Raw genomic sequence first — 21,789 nt, forward strand, 5'->3', positions numbered from 1 at the left:
TATCAGTGATGGAAAATGTTTCTAAAAAACTCATTTATTGTGTAGAAGTTATTTTAAATTACAGAATTAGCAAAAAGTCATCTATAGTTAGAGGACACTTTCATATAGATACTGAAGCAGTCATTGTGGTAGGAATTAACAACAGTAAACTACAAAGGTATAGCAGAGATGAAAGATTAGAAAAAGAATTAACAATGGAGGTAAAAACAAAAATACTAGTAGAAAGTTGATACCTTGCTTCTTTTTAGCTCCCCAAATTAACTTGTCTTGTCCAAGTACAGCATTCTGCCTTGGCCTACATGTCTCTTTATTGTTAATTCTGCAAGTCAGAGATCCAAAAATAATGATTTGTTAAATTCTGGTACCCTTCAAACTATCTATCTTTACACTCAGAGAATAAGATCAGTTTCATATTGTGATGCTGTGACCTGTTTGAAGCTTGAAGTCCTTTTGCAGAATTCAAGGGGTAAAGGATGTTTGGACTATTATATGGAAAATGTAGAACAGGAAAAGGATATTTAGACCATCGAGCCTGTTCCTTCCACAGGTGACACTCAATTGATATCGGGCTGAATTTTATTGGCCACTCGATGCCGTGGGTTGAGATGCAGGGGCCGATAAAATTCTACGGGGAGAGGCCCACCTCGACTCCCGATGTTGAGAAGGGACCGTCGCATATTACTGACGCCAGGGGGACCTCGGTGCACCACCCCCCCACCCCAAACTCGCCGCCAAGCCTTCATCTAAATATTTAAATTAACAAAAATTAGATGCAAATGAACTTACCTACTACCGGTGGCCGTCCCACGCTGACTTTACGGCCGTCAGACGCAACCGCGCGCCTACGGAACTCAGTCCGAGGCGAGAAACTGGCGGGGAGGGGGGAGGAGTAAAATATTCAGGGCGGGAGGGGTGGGGGAGCAGGAAAAACAATTTTTATTGGCTGTGGGGATGGTGAGAAGGGGTTAAAGGGCAAATGTGAGAAGGTTGGGAGGGAAAGTTCGGGTTGGGAATAAAATAAGTTCTGTTAATATAGGGCAATGCAACGATCATTGTGGGGTGTTGAGAAAGGGCCTCCATCTCCTAAGTATTTATTTTTTAAAAACTAATTCTAATACACCTTTGAATAATTTAAATCTTTGCTAAGGGCTTGAAGCCCTTGAAAAATGGCGCCGCCCCCTGCGCAGTGGCACCGGACGCCGTTGCTGGGGACGTGGCCGCTACCCTCTCTACATGATCGGGGGTGGCCGCTCTGCCCCCTCTATTTAAATGAACCTCCATGCGTAATATCGCAGGGGCTTGGCGGCGGCACTTACATGTCAGAAGGCTGTCACTTTCACTGATAAAATTCAGCCCATAGTCTCATGAAAGCAGTGACAAAAAATTTCTAAGAAGCTAAAACTGTGGATTTTTCCCTTGCTTTTTATATAATCTAACAAAACCTCAAGCTCCAGTCAGATATTACTATCTGTATCATTCAACCTCGACCAGTTCCATTCCATAGATGATATCTTTATGGCCTTCATGGCAGAGGCTTTATCATACCCCATAAATTGCCTCATTTTCTCTGCTTATGCATACCTTTATAACTTGTAGTTCCATTAGCCAGACTTATGTTGAAGGGATTAGTCAACATAGCATGAACTGTACTTTTTTTTAGAATTCAGTTCCACATAATTTGTGGGAAGACAAAAAATAGGCTTCTAGTCTGAACTCTTCCTTTGAGACTTGTTAATTTTGAACAGGCATCCTCTATTTCTGAGAGTAGAGTCAAAGTCGAATAGCCTGCATACTATCAAAGTCTCTCTGAGTTTTAAAATCTTGGATTGTATCATTTATCAGACTGCGTTCCCCAATAAAAGCAAGTTCTACTTTCTGAATTTTTCTTCATAATTTACAGCACCATGTTCAGAAATGATTAACTTCAATCGTCTAGAAATTACAAACAGCATTCTGCATCTGAGTGCAGAACTGGATGTCATCGAAATTGAACTCTGCTGGAAAAGTTTTTAGAGTGAAGGAAGTTCTAGAATGTGCAATTTTGATTCAAAGTACTGCTGTCTAGAGATGAAAATCATTGCCTGGCATAATTTATTAAATATTAATTTTCTTACTGATGTGAGAACCCTGAAGTCAGATCTTCTCTGCTGGAGCGCTCGAGCAACATCACTTGACAGATAGCATCCAGCATCCCACATCCCAGAATGACTCCATTATAAACAGCCCATTAAGCTACTTTGGCATAGTGCAACCCAGGAAAACAAAACTAAAGGCCAGGCAACCCATATCCCCAGCCTATAGTGTGGCTTCCAGAGTCCATGCAGCTCCACTGTTATTGTAAGCCTAGCAAGTGAGCAATCTGAATCAGAGACTCTTCATTCCAATAAGAATGTTGACATTTTATAAAACAATGAAAACCTTTTGAGGTTAATATTTTAACTTCATGAAAATTAGCCCAATTTTAATCAAAGGTTCTTATCGAGACCTTCCTCTTTATGTACAGTTCAAAAAAGTACACACACTTTCAAAGAAAAATTGTGAAGTCTGTTTAAAGGAGAAGCAAGTAGTATGTGAAATCACCAGTTATAACCCTCAATGTACAGTGTTGGATGGGGATAATATATTGACCAATTTCTTTGTTTCAGGTTTTGTGTCGATATGTTAAAACAGCAAGAGATGGAAAGTTATGTCAGGCCATACATCTTTGTTGTTGTAGCTTTCTGATTGGTGCTTTTAAAATATTCTAAAGTTGCTGGTGTTGGTTTCTGTGTCATGCACAAGACATAAAATTAAATGGGAGGTGACACTGAATCTGCAACACTGCATGTTCTGCATAAGTAAGCTGTCAACACTGATGAATATTTTGGGCTTGCTTGGCCTAGCCTTGTTGAGCCTTTGCTGCAATGCAGGTTGTCGCTCTGAATTGGAATTAAATCCTCATAATTCCACACAAAACACTTTTAAGAGTAGATTCCTTGATAATCCAGTTCAGCAATTTCCTCGCTGATTTAGACATCATGCCCAGCACAGAGTCCTTGAAGGTTTCATTACAAAATTAATGGCTTTGTGTGCAGGAATCATGAAAAAATACAGTGTTTTGATTTTGAGGATTGACTTTTCAATTTTCTAAGGTTTTCCTCTGCAGATAATTCACATGGGGTGGGTGAGTGAGAGACTGCTAGGATCTGATTCCAATCAGCTTTACAAGTACAAGTTTCTGGGACTGAAGGGTTCATCGCTTCACATTTTCAATGCTCCACCGGTAAGAGACAGCAACTCTTTAATAATTTACAGATTTTTCTTCTTTTAGCTCACATTTTACTCTGAGGCTTTGTTTAATGCAATCGGCTTAACTTCTGCATGAGGTTTAAAATTATGGCAAGTACCTATGTACATACTCCTGATATAATCACATTTCTCACCATGCTTCCTTATGTTCCAAGCTTAACTTCCAGGCATTTGAAAGTACAGAAAGTGCATTTGGGTGCACCATTGACTTGTTAAGTAGTGGTTACACAGCCTCAATTTTAAGCAATGTTGTAGAATATCAAAGCATCCAAAAGCAAATGAGTAAAATTAAACTTTTGCACTATCCTTGTCCAGTTCGAACTCATTAGATGTCGACCTTTGCTGTGTAGTTGCACTCTCATCTCTGACTCAAAAGGTTGTGACTTCAAGCTCCATTTCAGTGACTTGAGTGCTTAATTTAGACTACTACTCCGGTCAGAATTTTATCCCGCTGTTTGGGTCCTAGCAGCAGGCCGGAAGGCCAGGGGCAGGGACCCCACCTCAGCCCTCTCTCGAAACCCCAGTGGAATTCCACGGCGGTCGGCTGATTAATGTGGCAGTGGCCACTGCCGGTATTGCAGGAGGCCTGCTGTGCTGAAGATGGAGGAGACCCCTGGGCACAGGTAAGTGGGGTTGGGGTCGCAGGGGCCAGTCAGACAGGCCCGGGCAAGGGGATGGGGTGGGGTTTTGATGAGGGTGGGAGGGTTTTGCTGCGGGGGTGGCCGTTGCCACCAGGGGGCCCTCTGTGGGCCATGGATTGCAACCAGAGGTGGGCCCCCGCCTCCCTCCCCGGATCCCACTAAGAGGGCGCCAAGTATCACCTACTGGTGTGTTCACATGGCGGCGGGCCCCTCCGATGTTAGTGAAATGGGATCAGAGGTGGGAAACTTATTAATTGGCCGCTTAAGGGCTTCAGTTAGCCTCTGGGCAGGAAAGCCGTCCTCAGTCTTCCCCACCCCAGACTAAATTCAGTACCATTGGAAAGGCGACGGCAAGCCGCCTGACACCACCTCATGCTATTTTGTGTGCCCACTCCCCCCCCCCAACCTCTGTTCCCGTCTCCATGGGCAGATTAAAATCCAAGCCTTCCAATGCATTATTGAGGGAGTACTGCACTGTCAGAGGTTCTTTTGCAAAAGATTTTAAATTGCCCTCTCAAGTTGATATAAACTATCCCATGGCATCATTTCAATAAAGAGAATTCTCCAGGTGCCCTGACCAATATTTATCCCTCAACTAACATCAGTAAAATCAGATTATCTGGTCATTTATCTCATTTCTGTTTTTGGAACCTTACTGAGCACAAAGTGGCTGCCACATTTCCCTACCTTGCAACAGTGACTACCCACAAAAAGGCTGGTAAAATGGCAGCGGAAGGCTTTGGGAGGGAATTCCGAGGTCTTCCCGCCGTCACGACATATTTCTAGAGGCAGGAACCTCAGTGGTGCGGTTACCCACTAGGTGGCCAATTCTGCCAGTTAGGTGCCCAATAAAAGACCACCTCCTGCCCCCACCTGCATTTTACTGGGAGGGGCCAATGTTGCGCGAGGAGACTGCCGTAAACCCTCCTCACGAGTTTCCGGGGGAAGGCTCTCTTTTATGGCCGCTCCTTGGCCCACAGATGGGTTCCCCAGTGGTAATGGCCGCCCTTGCAGCTATGCTGCCGCTGCTGGAGGGTGCCCCTCCCCCAAAGGTCGAGGCCTACCTGTCTGGCCCTGGCACGGTAAGAAAAAAAACTTACCTTGCCTTCAAGGTGACCTCAACATGGAGGCCTCTCCTTCTTCCTGCAATCCAAGCAGTGGCCACCTTTATCAGTGGCGCTGCCAAGGCTCTCTGATTGGGCCAGCTCTGGGAGGCGGGCTGCAGTCCTCACTTGGATGCTGGTCCCAGCAGCGGCCTCGTAATTAGCCACCATCGATCAAATGGCACCCAGGGCTCTGTTGCCAACCCATGCGGGGTCAGATCCCGCTTTCGGGCCTGGCTGCGGGACTTCTTACCTTAGCATAAAATCCAGCCGAAAGTCTCAATGATCATGGTCAAATCACCACTGTAATTAGAAATGATTTACAATGTTCTGTTGTTGGTATAACATCTGTAACAAGAGGTTAACCAGAGCAGCGATTATTAGCAAACTATACTGCTGGTAATGAAAATCTTGGTCATTGTCAGAATAAAGTATTCAGTTCTTTTGTAAGCAACCCATCAAGATTATCTAATTTTTGTACATTTAGATTAAGTATACACTATGGGGAGAATTTTTCCAGCCAAGCGGAGGCAGATTTGCTTGCATGTGGGGAGTTAAATCTCCTGAAATTGATGTTGGGTTGGGATCCCAACATCATCCACCCTCTGCCAGGTTTCTGTGAGGTGAGAGTGAAGGCAAGTGGGGAATCCCCTCGGATCTGTCAGGTAAGTAAATAAAAAATAGTTAAAAAGCCAATTAAGATCCATTTTAACCCTCAATTCTGGACTTCCCAGGCAGGAGATCTGTTTGCCGATCTGTCAGCAACTCACCAGGGTCACAGAGGTGAGTGCTCACCAGGAAGAGCTTCTTCATTGAAATTGACAGGTTGTGAAATCTTTGATGAGTTACACTAAAGAGCTCTAGTCATGGTCATTGAGAGGCTGCTGTTCAAAGTACTTCTTCTCTCAGAAAGTGCTTTCACCGTTTGACATGTGATTGCCAACTGCTTGGAAGGCATTTCACCTGTCGAGCACTTCACTCACTTTCAGCTGTACATCCCTGATACCAGCCTTCAGCATGGCATGTGAGCAGCTTATGCAGCTGAAATGTATGCGTCTCTGATGATGGGCAACAGCTCCGGCAGCAGCAGCACCGGCTGCCTTCTCCTCAGTTACATGCCCCTCCACTCGGCAGATGGGATGGACACAGATCCAGCTGGAAGGAGGTGAGACCCCCCCCCCCAACGGAGGGTCCAGAGGCAGATCATCAGTTCTCTCGACATCTCCGAGCAGCACGCCTTAGCGGGCTCAGGCTCTCAAGGCAGGTCGCTGCAGACCTCTGCAGTCTCCTGCAACAAGAAATCCTTCCCAGTGGAGCAGATGGGCATGCATTGCCAGTGGCCAACACCAGTCCCCCACTCGGGGTCTCTGTCTCTCACAAAGTTATGTGCTCTCTTCTTCTGCAAGGAGAGGAAGCAGAGAGGTGTGAGTGTTCCTAATGGCTTGTGTGGACAGAGTGGAAGGACACCATTTGTGGAGGGTGACTGTGAGGCATGGAATCAAGAGGGCAATAGGCTGAGTGTGAGTGTGAGTGTTGGCTGTTCAGATGGGGATGTGAGGTGCCTGGAGACAGAGGAATGAGTGGAGCAGCAAGGTGTGTTGACCAGAGGAGTGCTGTGCAGGAGAATGCTGGGCAAGTCAGGGTGTGGGGGTTGACACCTGAATATGTTATGCTGCTCACCTTTCCTGCCCTCCTGAGATCTTAGCTCCTCTCGGTGTACTGTCTCCAGGTTGGAGGGACCACACTCCTGCTGCTGACTTCCTCGGCCACTTCCATCCACACCTGCTTGGTTGGAAAGGTTTCCTCTTCCTGCTGCCCTTCGGAGAGCTCACCTCACTGCAGGACCTCCTGGTAAAAGTGAGAAACCTGCTGGTGGCAGAGGGTGGTGTGGGGAGGTTGCTGGTGGCGGGAGCTAAACGTCATTCTCAGGTCTTCTCTCCATTCCTGTAGTAGTTGCAGCCTCAAAATCCAAGTGCTGGTGAATCCTTGTAACCCATTTAATTAGAAACCCTTACTTTGACAGAATGGATGCATCATCCCGCCCTCCCTCCGTGATTGGTCGGGCAACCCAGAGGTCGGATGCTAATGTCGTGGCTGAGTTAAAGAGGCACACCAGTCATGCAAATTCGTTAATTAGGCTCCTGATCCGAAAGTGGTCCCACTGTTCCAGCAGGGATTAAGTCCAAAAAATTCCGCCCTATATTGTCATTAAAAGAACTGCACAGTGGGGCAACGCTTGTGTGGTCAAGATTCATCAATTGTCCAAATTAATCGAAATAGACATGTAAGAAGCAGTGTTATCCCAGTGTCCAAATTTGTTATGATATGAAAATGTGTATGATGAATTATTTCTATTTCTGATTTATCGGGCTGAATTTTTGGACCCCGTCGACGTCAGGAATGGAGGCGGATGGTTTTCCAACTCCATTTCTGACTTCAGCCTTTTTGGCCGAATCAGGATTGGGGCCCAGCAAGGCTGCATGCCCCCACAAGGCAGGCAGGTAATTAGATTAAAATCAAAATACTGCAGATGCTGAAAATCTGACATAAAAACAAGAAATGCTGGAAATACTCAGCAGTCTGGCAATGTAAAAAGTTTTAAGCAAGTAAAGCGGGGGTTGGAGCAAGAGATAACAAAAGAGGTGTTGATAGGACAAGGTCACAGAGAATAACTGACCAGAAGGTCATGGAACAAAGGCAAATGGTATGTTAATGGTGTGCTGAAAGTCAAAGCGTTAGTAAAGGGAGAGTGTGAATAGACTGTAAAGCACAAAGCACTCTAAGCACAAGCATTAAAAAAAAATTTTTAAACAGCAACAGTGGGTAGGCACAGTAGAAACAAACTAAAATAAAATAACCAAATAAAAAAGAAAAAAGAAAAAAATAACTAAACATAAAAAGATGGGGCCCATCATGCTCTGAAATTATTGAACTCAATGTTCAGTCCGGCAGGCTGTACTGCGCCTAATCGATAAATGAGATGCTGTTCCTCGAGCTTGCATTGATGTTCGTTGGAACACTGCAGCAATCCCAGGACAGAGACATGAGCATGAGAGCAGGGGGATGTGTTGAAATGGCCAGCAACCGGAAGCTCGGGGTCATGCTTACGGACTGAGCGGAAGTGTTCTGCAAAGCAGTCACACAATCTGCATTTGGTCTCCCCAATGTCGAGGAGACCACATTGTGAGCAGCGAATACAGTATACTAAATTGAAAGAAGTACAAGTAAATCGCTGCTTCACCTGAAAGGAGTGTTTGGGGCCGTGGATAAGTGAGGAGAGAGAAGGTAAATGGGCAGGTATTACACCTCCTGTGATTGCAGGGGAAGGTGCCGTGGGAAGGGGATGAGGTGGTGGGGGTAATGGAGGAGTGGACGAGGGTGTTGCGGAGGGAACGATCCCTTCGGACTGCTGACGGGAAGGGAGGGGAAGATACATTTGGTAGTGGCATCACGCTGGATGTGGCGGAGCATGATCCTTTGGATCTGGAGCCTGGTGGGGTGGAAAGTGAGGACAAGGGGAACCCTGTCGCAGTTCTGGGAGGGAGGGGAAGGGGTGAGGGTAGAGGTACGGGAAATGGGTCAGACACAGTTGAGGGCCCTGTCAACCACAGTGGGGGGGAATCCTCGGTTGAGGAAAAAGGAAGACATATCAGAAGCACTGTCGTGGAAGGTAGCATCATCAGAGCAGATGCATCAGAGTCAGAGAAACTGGGAGAATGGAATGGAATCCTTACAGGAGGCAGGGTGTGAAGAAGTGTAGTCGAGGTAGCTGTGGGAGTCGGTGGGCTTATAATGGATATTAGTAGACAGCGTATCCCCAGAGATGGAGACAGAGAAGTCGAGGGAGGGAAGGGAATTGTCGGAGATGGACCATGTGAAGGTGAGAGAAGGGTAAAAATTAGAAGCAAAGTTGATCAAATTTTCTAGTTTCAGGCGGGAGCAGGAAATGGCACCGATACAGTCATCAATGTACCGGAGAAAGAGTTGGGGGAGGGGGCCTGAGTAGGACTGGAACAAGGAATGTTCGACATATCCCACAAAAAGACAGGCATAACTAAGACCCATGCGGGTACCCATAGCAACACCTTTTACTTGAAGGAAGTGAGTGGAGTTGAAGGAGAAGTTGTTCAATGTGAGAACAAGTTCAGTCAGGCGGAGGAGGGTGGTGGTGGATGGGGACTGGTTGGGCCTCTTTTCAAGGAAGAAGTGGAGAGCCCTCAAACCGTCCTGGTGGGGGATGGAGGTGTAGAGAGATTGGACATTCATAGTGAAGAGGAGGCGGTTATGGCCAGGAAACTGGAAATTGTCAAAATGACGTAGGGCGGCAGAAGAGTCACAGATGTAGATGGGAAGAGACTGGACCAGGGGAGAAAAGATAGAGTCAAGATAGGGAGAAATAAGTTCAGTGGGGCAGGAACAGGCTGAAACAATGGGTCTGCCAGGACAGTCCTGTTTGTGGATTTTGGGAAGGAGGTAGAAGCGGGCTGTCCGGGGTTGCGCGACTATGAGGTTGGAAGCTGTAGAGGGAAGATCTCCAGAGGAGATGAGATCAGTGACAGTCCTGTGGACAGTAGCTTGATGTTCGGTGGTGGGGTCATGGTCGAGGGGGAAGTAGGCAGAAGTGTCTGAGAGTTGGCGCTGAGCCTCTGCAAGGTTAGAGGTCGGTACACCAGACAACAACAGCACCACCCTTATCTGCAGGTTTGATGACAATGTCGGGGTTAGACCTGAGAGAACGGAGTGCGGCAAGTTCAGAGGGGGGCAGGTTAGAGTGAGTGACGGGGGCAGAGAAATTGAGATGGCCAATGTCTCGCCGACAGTTTTCAATGAAAAGATCAAGAGCAGACAAGAGGCCAGAGGGAGGGTTCCAGGTAGAGGGGAAATACTGTAGGCAGGTGAATGGGTCCGCTGGGCAGGGGGAGGACTCCTGGTCAAAGAAGTGAGCACAGAGGCGAAGGCGACAGAAGAAGAGCTCAATGCCATGCCGAGCACAAAATTCATTGAGATGGGGGTGTAAGGGGATAAAACTAAGTCCTTTGCTGAGTACAGAACATTCAGCGGCAGAGAGGGGAAGGTCAGAGGGAATAGTGAATACACAGCAAGGGGTCAGATCAGAAGGGGTGGGGTCAGAGGGAATTGAAGGGGTTGAAGGATCTGGAGGGGCATTAGTCCCCATCAGCTGCTGGAGCTTGCGTTCCTTAACACCTGAAAGGACGAAAAAAAGTTTTTTGTAATTAGATCTGTAAAGAGCTTCGTTAACCAGGGATTAAGGAGGTCGACAGCCTGTCTGGGCTGGGGTGCAGGCAATTTAAATTTTTTTAAAAGTGACTGTTGAAGTGCCCTCTCAGTTACTTAGCATTTATTGCAGCTCGGTGCTCCTCTGAAGCTGGAAGGCCTCCGATTGCCTCTCCAGCTTTGAGCGCCCACCACCCATTCTTAATTGGACACGGAGCATGTTTCTGTAACAATTAAGGGGGCGCCCCAGTCAAAATTCTGACTGTTGCTCCCCTCGGTGAAGGTTCAAGACCCAGAAACAGTCTCGGCTCCTGTTTCCCAGCCCCCGAAGCAAAGATTCAGCCCTTTAGTTAAACCATACCTGTCAGTATATCATAATCATCTCAATAGTATCAGATTTATTCGGTCAGACTTTCTAGCATCTTCCTGAAACAATAATTGGGCCAGATTTTATCCAATCCTTGGGAGGTGGGGGTGCAGACAAAATGGCTTGGGAATGGCATGCCTGATGTTGTCCTGCCCCCATACCATTTTGTCTGTGGTGGGCACAATGGCAGATGGGAAGTCTGCTGGGAGGCCAATTAAGCGACTTAAGTGGCCCAGAAGGGCTACTTCCGAGTGGCCCAGCTACGTGTGGAAACACCGCCAGGTGACACCAGGCAGCCTGGTAGGGCACACGGGGGGAGTCCCTCCTCTAGGGGAATCTATGGCCCATAGAGGGCCACCCCCACTCCCCGATGGCACTGGTTGCCCCCACAGCAAGACACTCCCTGCTCTCACCGACCTCCCCCCACCCCCTCACCGGGGCCTGCCTGACTGGCCCTGGCAATCCAGACCCCGCTTTCCTTGGTCCCAGGGCCTCCTCCATCTTTGTTGCACCGGGCCTTCTGCAGTACCAGCAGTGACCACCGCTCCTGGTGGCATTTCTGTGACTGCTGAGCTGCCGGCCCTCGTCTCTTAAAGGGGATAGCATCCCCGACGGTAGACAGTTAATTACCTGCCCACCATTGAATTCAGCCGGTGTTCAATAAATGGCCTAGGTGGTGTCACCGCACCCCCCCCTCCCACTGCTCCCACCACCCCCCCTCCACCACACACCTTCCAGCCCACAGCCAGGACCCCTGTCCCCAAAATAAAATTCAGCCCAATGTTCTGGCAAATGACGATAAAACTGGCCTTAATGCAACAAATTGGCACTCACAACGATTTTCAATGGCAGGTGGAGCTTGCAGAATGAGTTGTTCCAGCTTTCAGTGATGGTTCTGGTGAATTGACACGAAACTCCCAGAAAATTAGCACAGTATTACTACAGTGGCCTTATTCACTAATATCATAATTTCCTGGGAGCTTAACTGTTATTTCACTATTACTATGGCGTTATGGCCCAGCAAATTCCTGGCAAATATTTTTATTTCAAATTCTTCCCACAGGAAGGAAGAGGCTTCACTGAACTTCATCAGTGGCTGCTCATCTCTCTCAGAAGATTGAATGGGTTGGTAAAGCCCATAATGGAATGACTTCACTTAGTCTGTGAAAATAAATGAACTTTTAAATTTCCTCTTTCCACACTTTCATAACTGGTCCCCATACCCTCAGATCTAAGCTTCCATGCTACTTCTAAGCTGGAGGTGTCACAATGGCCTCACCCAGAAATGGCTCAAGAGTCACCAGATACAAGCTTTGTGAACCTCTACAGGGAGCTATACTGAAAAACAAATTGCTCATGAAAAGCCGATCCTATAGAAATGGAGCTTGAGTAAAAGATGATGCACTCACCAGGAGTATAATACTTTATGAAATTAGTCTTCCTCATTCAACATCTTGACATAGACAGCAACATTAAGACCTCAACAGCAGAGGGTAACCAATCCCTAACTTTTCAGCAGCATGGCAACAAAAGCTCCCCTCCCAGCCCGCACCCTCACCTCTCCCTGGCCAGGGCTGAAATATATTCAATGCACTCATCCACAAACTTTGAGAAACAACTTGTTATAATGGGCACTGAATCTGCACTCCAACAGCGAGACACCAAGAAGAACCCCTTTCGCTACCACTAGAACACTGCTTTATCTGATCAATATCAAACGTAATGTATTGTCAGGTAGGAAGCCTGGGGAGGTTGATAGGACAAGAGCCAGTAGCCCAGGAGAGCTTTTTTCATTTTCCATGTGATAAAAAGTCACCCTCCACCCACCCACCCCTCCCACCACAGTATTTCTGGGATCAATATAATGTATTCAGTCAGAAAGCAGAAAATGTAAGATATAAAGTAAGCCTTATCTATAAGTATGCAGAACCTTGTAACATTATCTGAATGCTGTTTTTTTCCAATGTCTTTAGTTGTTAATACATTTCAACTTGGTATATACTGATAAATGCACTGATAGAAGAATCCATATGCTCCTCAGAGACATCGTCTTTACAAAATGTGATATTAATCTGCTGGTATAGATATATGCATTCCAAATGAACTAAAATCTGATAGGACATAATTTCTAATCATTACAGTTCATGTACAGACATTTAACATACTGTGAGTTTTCGTTAGGCAGGTAATATAAAATAAACAGGTTAACATCTGAATTAAGGTAGTGCATCAAGGAATGTGGTATGAAACAGTTAAATAATTAAATGTAAAGTTTGCCAATTAAAAATACCCCCAAAATATCAAAAATGGTTCAAAAGCTTTGGTGGGCTTGTTTGAACCATGTTAGCAAAATGAAAGTAGACATAAAGGATGCATTGGGAATAATTTCTTAACGATGATCTCTAAATTGGAATTTATTACTTAGTTTTCATTATATTTAAACCAAGAGCAGAAATCTTTCAAACCACCTAAACAAGGCACTGACAATAACCACTTGCAAAAATATAAATGGTTCACTGTTTGCACCCAATGTCTTAACATCTCAATGAGAATTACTGTTGCATATTCACTTTACCATTTGGGAAATACAGTGGCATGAAGTAATGAATAAACCATTACCATCTTAGAATTTTAGATAAACCTAAAAAGAGAGCTACTTCCTCAGTTAATAAATAGTAAAACAATAATCTTTAGGAAAGCTTTCCTTGCATGGGTTTATATTCAGATGTGTATGACAGATATCGGTCAATTTATCTCTAGTCCCTGCATATGAAGGGGGCACTCATCTGATGATTATCTCCTGGAGTTCCATGGGCCACGTGTACGAGTTGCAGCATGGATACTAGGCCTGGCTTAATACTATCACGAGTGTTAATCAAGTGTTGCAACACTTTTTTACTTTTTTAACCTGAGGGAGAAGTCTGCAAAAATTATGCAAACTTCTATATTGTCTCTCACTTGTTTATTTGTCACTTTGAATAAAACAGTTCCATCATTTACAGCGTAAACCAAAGACAGAGTGTTTAATCTTCCACTATCTAAAATCATTGGAAATCATGTGTCATGTGTCGTAAGTTAAATACAAGGACAAATATTTCTGTTTGATCCTATACAATGCTGCAATACTAAATATTGGACACATTAGGTCACATTTTGGTTCATGGGGAGTGAAAGCTTACTTATTGGAGTGATCTTGACACTGAACACAATGTCTGAAGTCCTTAAAATCTAAGAAGAAAACAGGGTTAAGATTCTTGCCGCACCTTTACTTCAGCATTTGGGAATACGATGACAGAAGGCAGTGAATAAACCATTACCCACGGAGTTTGAGCTGCCCCTTCATCAAACAGACACAAATTATCTCCAAATATAACTAAAATTAAATATCAAGGGAACGGAATAGAAAATTGTAAGAAATCTTTTTTCCCAATTAGTGAAAAATTACCCAATGGCACCTGAACTAATTCAACACCTCTGATCTCTCATCGAAGAGCTGTTCAGAATTTCAGTCCTCCTGCGGGTTGATTTTTAGGATCAAAGTAACGGAATGTTCACCTCCTGCTGTCTCTAAGCACATAATGAATCATCAACTGGGTATCAACTCAGCAATGGAACCTTATGTAAACCTAATCACTGTAATGATAAAAAGTTGCATTCATCATTTCCAACACAGCCTTAGTTATTCCTTTTGTTAATATGTAGTGAAAGAACATTTTCAATGAATCAGGGTAGGTGATGACATAGCTCCTAATACGGTGAATAATGTCTGTTGTAAAGAATGTATGTTTCTGTGGGTTTCTCAGCTGTTGCAGATTTGGTATTTCATTCCAGCTGTTGCCTGAAGGAGAGTGATTCCACACAAGATAGCTTGATAATTGCCTCTTCCTCAAAAGCACCTGGGGACATCAGACCCATTTTCCACTAATGTAGAGCAGGCATTTCCTTGAAAAATGGCATGGGGAACTTTGATTCAACCTCCAAATTTTCAGTGCTGGGCTCAATTCTTTCTTCAGTTTTGTTGATTATTTTAGAGGCACCGAATAACTTGATATTGTAAATGTTCTCAAATAACTCAATTCCTTATTGGAGAAATAGATTTCATCCTTGATCTTCATCATACAGATAAGAGGGCAGGCACGCTGTTACATTACATTGCATTCAGAGGGACCTGGGTGTCCTTGTACATGAGTCACAGAATGTTAACATGCAGGTACAGCAAGCATTTAGGAAAGCAAATGGTATGTTGGCTTTTATTACAAAGTGATTGGAGTATAAGAGAAAAGAGGTATTCCTACATTGATCCCGAGCATTGTTGAAGTCACACCTGGAGTATGATGTGCAAATTCGATCTCCTTACCTAAAGAAGGACATACTTCCCTAGAGGGAGTGCAATAAAGGTTCACTAGGCTGGTTTCTGGAATGAGGGGATTGTCCTATGAAGAGGGATTGAGTAATGAGAGGTGATTTAATTGATAATATAATTAAGAACCAGGCTAAATATAGAAGGCTCAGAAGCAGTAAAAAACCAAATGGGAAGCAAAGAGAGAGTATGAGGCAAGGGAATCTAAAAAGTCTTCTATAGGGTCCTAACTAGTAAAAGAGTGGTAAAAGGAGGAGTGGAGCCAATTAGGCACTTAAATGGGGATTTACGCATGGAGGCATAGGGCATGGCTGAGGTACTGAATGAGTATAAAAAATGGTTGAGCCTCAACTGGAGTATTGTGTCCAATTCTGGGCACCATACATTTGGAAAGATGTTAAGGCATTAGAGAGGGTGCAGAAAAGACTCATGAGAATGGTTCCAGGGATGAGGAACTTCAATTACGTGGATAGGTTGGAAAATCTGGATCTGTTATCATTGGAGAAGAGAAGATTAAGAGGAGATTGATAGAGATGTTCTCAAATCATGAGGGATCCGAACAGAGTAGATGGGGAGAAACTGTTCCCATTGGACAAATGATCCAGAATGAAAGGACACAGATTTAAAGTGGTTGGCAAAAAAAGCAACAGTGACATGAGGATAAAACTTTTTACGCAGCGAGTGGTTAGGAACTGGAATGCACTGAGAAGGTGATGGAGGCAAATTTAGTCGAAGCCTTCAAAAGAGAACTGGATAATTATCTAAAGAGAAAGAATTTGCAGGGCTATGGGGAAAAGCCGAGGAGTGGGACTAGGTGAGCTGCTCTTGTAGAGAACATGCACAGCCACGAGAGGCTGAATGGCCTCCTATGCAATAACCATGATGATTGATTCTATGAATCATATAAAATTTTTAAGAGGCTTGACAGGGTAGATGCTGAGAAGATGTTTCCCTTTACTGCGGAATCTAGAACACAGGGTCACAGTCTCAGATTAAGGGGTTGACCATTTAGGTCTGAGATGAGGAGAAATGTCTTCATTTAAAGGTTGAGAATCTTTGGAATTCTCTACCCCAGCGAGCTGTGGATGCTCAGTCATTGAGTATATTCAAGGCAGAGGTTGATAAATTTTTGGGTATTAAGGGATATGGGGATGGTACAGGAAGATGGGTTGAGGTTGAAGATTAGCTTCTATTTCTTACATTTTTATGTACTTATGTTACTACGATGAGGGAATACCAAGATTCACTGTTTCAACACCCTAGCAATGTTTCCTAAAATGGTGAGATGTGCTGTGATATGCCTCACTATTACAGTGTTGTCCAGTAGAAATTGCTAACTCGGCACAAGCGTGTCTATGCCAACACTGCTTTAAACAGATCCACTAATTTTAGTCAACTGCACGTAAATGTTCTTCACATGTTTATTTACTTAACAAGCATCTATCACCATGTAATGCAAAACTTTGCCATCTTTATCTTTCACCAAAGTTTGGAAGTCTGGCATAAATTTATCGACAAAGCACAACTTAGTGCAGCCTCTAGGTTTAGTCTGGCCTTTGCCATCAGTACTTTGACTTTCTCATATATAGTGTAAACTCAGGCATGATAGAGTGTTTAATCCTCCACTGTCTAAAATTGAGTAATTGAAATACAGGAACGAAGGTTTCTGTTTGACCCTTATGTAATGCTACAATACCAAATATTGGGAACATGAGCTCAGATTTAGATCATGGTGAGTGAGAGCTCACATAGTGGAGTGATCCTTGACCCTAAGCACAAGAGAACGATCTTGTAAAGCCCTTAAAATAGAAAAGGAGTGCAGGCTAGAAATAGTTTTACTGCTGTAAGATCCTGAAAACTTCAAAATAAATACAAAATGAAAGATTCTGATCATTAAACCCTTTACAATTACAGTTTTACATGATTAAATGTTAGCAGCATCTGTTAAAGTTGCTAAAATATAATGAATTTTTACAAGATATAATCGTAACACCCAACAGCATTGATGATGTACAGAATGTGTAATTGTACCCTCTTCTTCACAAGGATAACAAGACATTTTACTCTGGTCAAACTGCTATTTAAATACTTAGGTTGGAATTATAAAGGGCAAGTATATAATCCAGAAATAAGTGAAAATAGAGTACATTGGGAGCAGAAACTATTCTACTATTCAGTTTTCACTATAAATTTAGAAATTTTTAAAATGGTTTTCAGTCTCAAACTGTGCTATAAATAGAAGGTGTGCACATCTGGGACCAATGATTTATGTGGTGACCTGCCAACTGGCACCTGCCACATTATAGCTGGAACGCAGAGGTGAATGAGTTGTAATGGTCATGATTTTGCATAAATCACTGGTCCCTGATAGGTATTTCATAAAATCATAGAATCTTGCAGCACAAGAGGAGGCCATTCGGCCCATTTTCTATGCAATATATTGGGCCCTTAAAAGCCCTCTTATATTTCAGAATTTAAATAAACTTTTATTCTTTTCAATCATTTTGGGCATACTTAATGAATATGAATTAATGCAAAGCTGCAGACTGATAATATAGTGGGTAGGGGGTGTTTTCTGTGTTATGTTAATTGTTTATTTGTATGTTGTCTGTTGTTGCGCAGTGTCCCAGAATAAGGCTGTCTGGAGTGGGGCAGTAGGGCCTTGAACTAAGCTGATACCTGGTGTTATAAATAGGGAGCCAGGCAGTGAAGGATAGAACTGGAGCCAATCTTTACACACTTGTATAAAAATTTATTTAGAGATACAGAAGATTCTCGTCTCACTAAATAAGTACAATCAAAATTTTAAAATAAATTGAATCAAAGACCTTCATATTCTGTACAAAGCACTACATTGCAAGACCCAACTCCTTTAGAACCCCGAACCATTTCTGCAGACATGCATTTCTTTTGGGAAAACAAATCAGACAGTTGATGGCTTGCATCCACCAATTTAATTTTATAGTTTCCCTTTCTCTCCTGCATTTGCTTCAAGTCAGCAAGGTCAATCTGTAAACTTCTCTCACTCACTTTCCATAGAGTCTACATTATCCCACAATGAATGATTATCTACATAACACTCAATGGGTGTACTGGGCTGATTGTGTGCTCAGCCAGAAGGCAGGTTTCATGGCAGGGGGTGGCCAGAGAATCAGAACAGAATCGACCACCACAGAACACGATGCCATAATGCCGGGTTGCGATTTTCCCAGAGGTAGCGCAGTTCCGTGGCAGTACCTCCACCGCTCTGTGACAGGACTGTACTTTAAATATGTAAAATATCTTTTTGCATTGATTAGAATGCACTTCGCCATGATCCTACCAGCCATTCACAATCTTCAGCAAGACACGCAGCACACATGTGCCTTTACTTTCCTGTCCTTGAAAAGCTGACGCCACTAATGGGAGAGTCCTCAGTGCCTGCAAAGGTTAGGTAAGTTTGGCCGTGCTATCTTTCGGATTTGTTGCAACATCAGACACTATCACCAAGGTTAATCCCCAGAAGTGAGGGGAGTTTGGAACTCTGTGACTGTGTATCATTAAGGGGAGGTGAAGGGGGAACTCTGTAATGGTGTACCATTAAGTGGAGGGGAGTTGTGGGAGAGGGATAACTCTGCAACTGGATACGCTGTTTGAGGGGAGCACAACTGGTATAGGTTGCTTTTGTCTGGGGTCCAGTACAGGCAACTCAAACGGTATTCCGATGGTCATGTTGGCTCGCACTTATTTAATGGTTGTGCAGGCAACGTGATGCCATACCATAGAGATCATGCTGGAATACTGCTGAAGCAGGAATTAACCCAAATCTCTGCCTAGGTAGGTGTACTTGACCTTTTGAACTAACCCGAAGTTACAAGGAGCATAGAGATGGTTATGATCCACGCTGTTTTCCTGGATCCCCTTGCTGTGATGAGGCATCTCTGCCAGAGATGGGCCCAAGAGACAGGTGCAGCCCAAGAGAAGCTCCATGACGTGAGCAGCAACAGCCACCAAGATGCAGAGGAGCCCAGATACACTAGTCAGTCTATAGGACTCGGATGACGTACCTGCAGATGTCTGAGCACCAGTGTCAGAGACGACTGTGGATGACCAGAGAGGCCGTCACACAGCAATGCACACTGCTGAATGATGAGCTGCAATCAATGGGCTTTGGTGGTCACCCTAGGCCTGTGGCCCTCAAAATTACTGTGGCCCTAAAATTCTACACCTCTGGATCATTTCAGTGATCCACCGGCGACATGTGTGGGGTCTCTCAATCCGCAGTACATTGCTGCATCAAGGAGGGTATTGATGCTTTCCTCAGGAGGGCCGGCGACTATGTCCGCTACAGGACTGACCCTAAGAGTCAGGCTGAGAGGGCCATTGGATTTGGGGCTATGGCAGGATTCCCACAGGTGCAAGGTGTCAACGAGTGCATGCATGTGGCCATTAAGGCTCCCATGGACCAACCAGCCGCTTTCATAAACAGGAAGGATTTCATTCAATCAATGTGCAGCTATTGTGCAACCACAGAGAGAGCTTCCTGCAAGTGTGTACCTGCTTCTCGGGCAGCTGCCATAATTCGTACATACTGCGCCTGTCCCAGGTGCCACTGCTTTTCACTCTTGCTGCTTCAGGGGTGGATTCTTGGGGATAATAGCTTCTGACTCTGCTTAGAAGCTGCCACAGCTCCACCCGAGTGACCATCGAGCAGGCCATTGGCATACTGAAGATGCGCTTCTGCTGCCTTGATAGATTGGGTGAAGCCCTACAGTACACACCAGACAGGGTTGGGCATATCGTTGTAGTCTGCTGCACTCTACACAATATCGCATTACAGAGGGGGGAGGTCACGCAAGATAAAGAAGTACGATGAGGACACATCCTCCAATGATAAGGACACATAGGGCACACAAGAATAAGCACGCATAAGAGAGCAGTGATAGAGGGCCGACATGGTGAGCAGCGAGCAAGGGAGGGAAGGCAAAGACAGACTGATTGAGAGCTTCCAGAATCTCTGAAGTTCAATAAAATTCACCATCATGCATGTAGTCTGAAGCCTCTGTAACATCCATCTCTCCAGCATGACTGGCAGCAACAAAATGAACCATTGCCCATGTGACTTCATTCGTGTAGTGACACCTCATGCATATGGGCATGGCAATGTCAGTGGTCACATTGGCAGGTCTGTAAGGCTTATGATGTAATTGAATGACACATAATCACTACATGGTGGAATGCTTTTTTCAGACAATAAAGCTGATGATTGACAGGCCAACACATTTAATTAAAGTACACTTGACATATCTGCCTCACCCGTGAATACCCATATGTGTCAAGGTGTCTTTTTAATATGTTTGCGGGTGCTCTTTCACAGTGTGACCTCTGTGCTGGCAGCTGGACTGGAGTCAGGCTGCTGATCAGGATGCCCCTTGGCATGGGATGACTTCAGCGGTCATCTCTGGGTGCTTGAAGCCTGGAGGGCCCCGGCTGCTTGAAGGCCTCCTGCACCACTACAGGACTGTCCTCAAGCATCATGGCTGCTGAAGCTGGACTCACTAGCGGAGAGGCTGAGGAGCCGGTGTCCACACTCGAATCGCCCTGGGGAGAGACCCCAGATGGATCGCAGCCTCTCCTCCTCCCTCTCAAAGTTCGTTGGAGCCTCACTGCTCTTTGGAGAAGGAGCAGGAGCGGGAACACTCTCCATGCTCCTGGTCCTTCTCGTACCCTGTCACTACTGGATTGAAGTCATGGCCAAAGCAATGGTTTGCAGGTCATGGCACATCTGTGGAATGTGGGTTTCCATGAAGGTCGCCAACCTCTCCATAGAGGAAGCCATGCGCTCACATGCCTGGGACATGTCAACTGTCATGGCATGGATGGACTCCTCCATCGCCTGCTCAAGGCTGCTCATGGCCTCTGGCCCCTCTGCCAGATGTTGCCTTACCCCTCTCTACAACTCCAGCATGCCCTGTGCTGCCGACACCAGAGGCTCATCACCAGCCTGGGACTCAGCATGGACCTGGACACCCACAGTCCTCAGACTATCAGAGGCCTCAGATGTCTCAGCCTCAGGCAGCTGCTCAGGCGCATGTGTTGTGTTCTCACCAGTTTGTGACCCCGCATCTAACGGCGATCGTATACCCACCGAGGTGAGAGTATCTGTGCTGGTGGGAGGTGCAGGAGTGTCATGGGACAGTGCATCCTGTAAGTGTATCTCTTCCTCAGAGACTGTCGTCATTCCCTTGGTCTCCACCATCATTTGCGAGCATTGCCTTGCAAGATATAATGTGAGAAACAGACATTTAGGTGGTATGGTACATATGTCACAATAACGACAGCATAGTATCTGCATATGAGATGTAATTTCGATTCATACCATATTTGGCAATAATCACTCTCTTCAACTGGGGCCCCGAGCTATGGCACCTGCTCCTTGGCCCCCAGTTAACTCCGGCACCTCCTCTTTGGCTTGCAACAGAGGCCTCAAGTCGGACACCCCACCTCCGGTCCTGGATGCCTCCCTTCTGTTGTGGGCCATCTTCTCCTGAAAGAGTAAGGATGCAGTCACTGTTAAGTTCCAAACGCCTGTACAGCATGTCAATGCTAACTTGGGTCGCTCTTCTGCAGCTGGCGGATGTCGTTGCTCTCATAATGACTCTAACTGTCATGGGTCTAAAGTGGGCTATGATAGAAACGAGGGGAATTGGTCTCACTTATGCAGAAAGTATTCTAGAATGGTTGTCTCAACCGTGCACCATTATACTTGGGGGCAAGCAGATCGCAGCAAGCTATGCGGAACCGCACAACTTACCT

The 21,789-nt window shown here is 45.1% G+C and overlaps 1 protein-coding gene across 1 annotated transcript in view; it reads left to right on the forward strand.

Moving 5' to 3' along the window:
• The window catches only part of sntg2 (syntrophin, gamma 2), a 325,968-nt gene that overhangs the window by 216,263 nt on the left and 87,916 nt on the right, over nt 1-21,789 (forward strand). The window contains exon 13 of the mRNA XM_068028487.1: nt 3,146-3,262. Within this exon, the coding sequence (XP_067884588.1) occupies nt 3,146-3,262 (117 nt within the window). The remainder of the gene's footprint in view (nt 1-3,145; nt 3,263-21,789) is intronic.

This window comes from Heterodontus francisci, chromosome 3 (assembly GCF_036365525.1).
Source record: "Heterodontus francisci isolate sHetFra1 chromosome 3, sHetFra1.hap1, whole genome shotgun sequence".
In the NCBI taxonomy this organism is placed as follows: Eukaryota; Metazoa; Chordata; class Chondrichthyes; order Heterodontiformes; family Heterodontidae; genus Heterodontus; species Heterodontus francisci.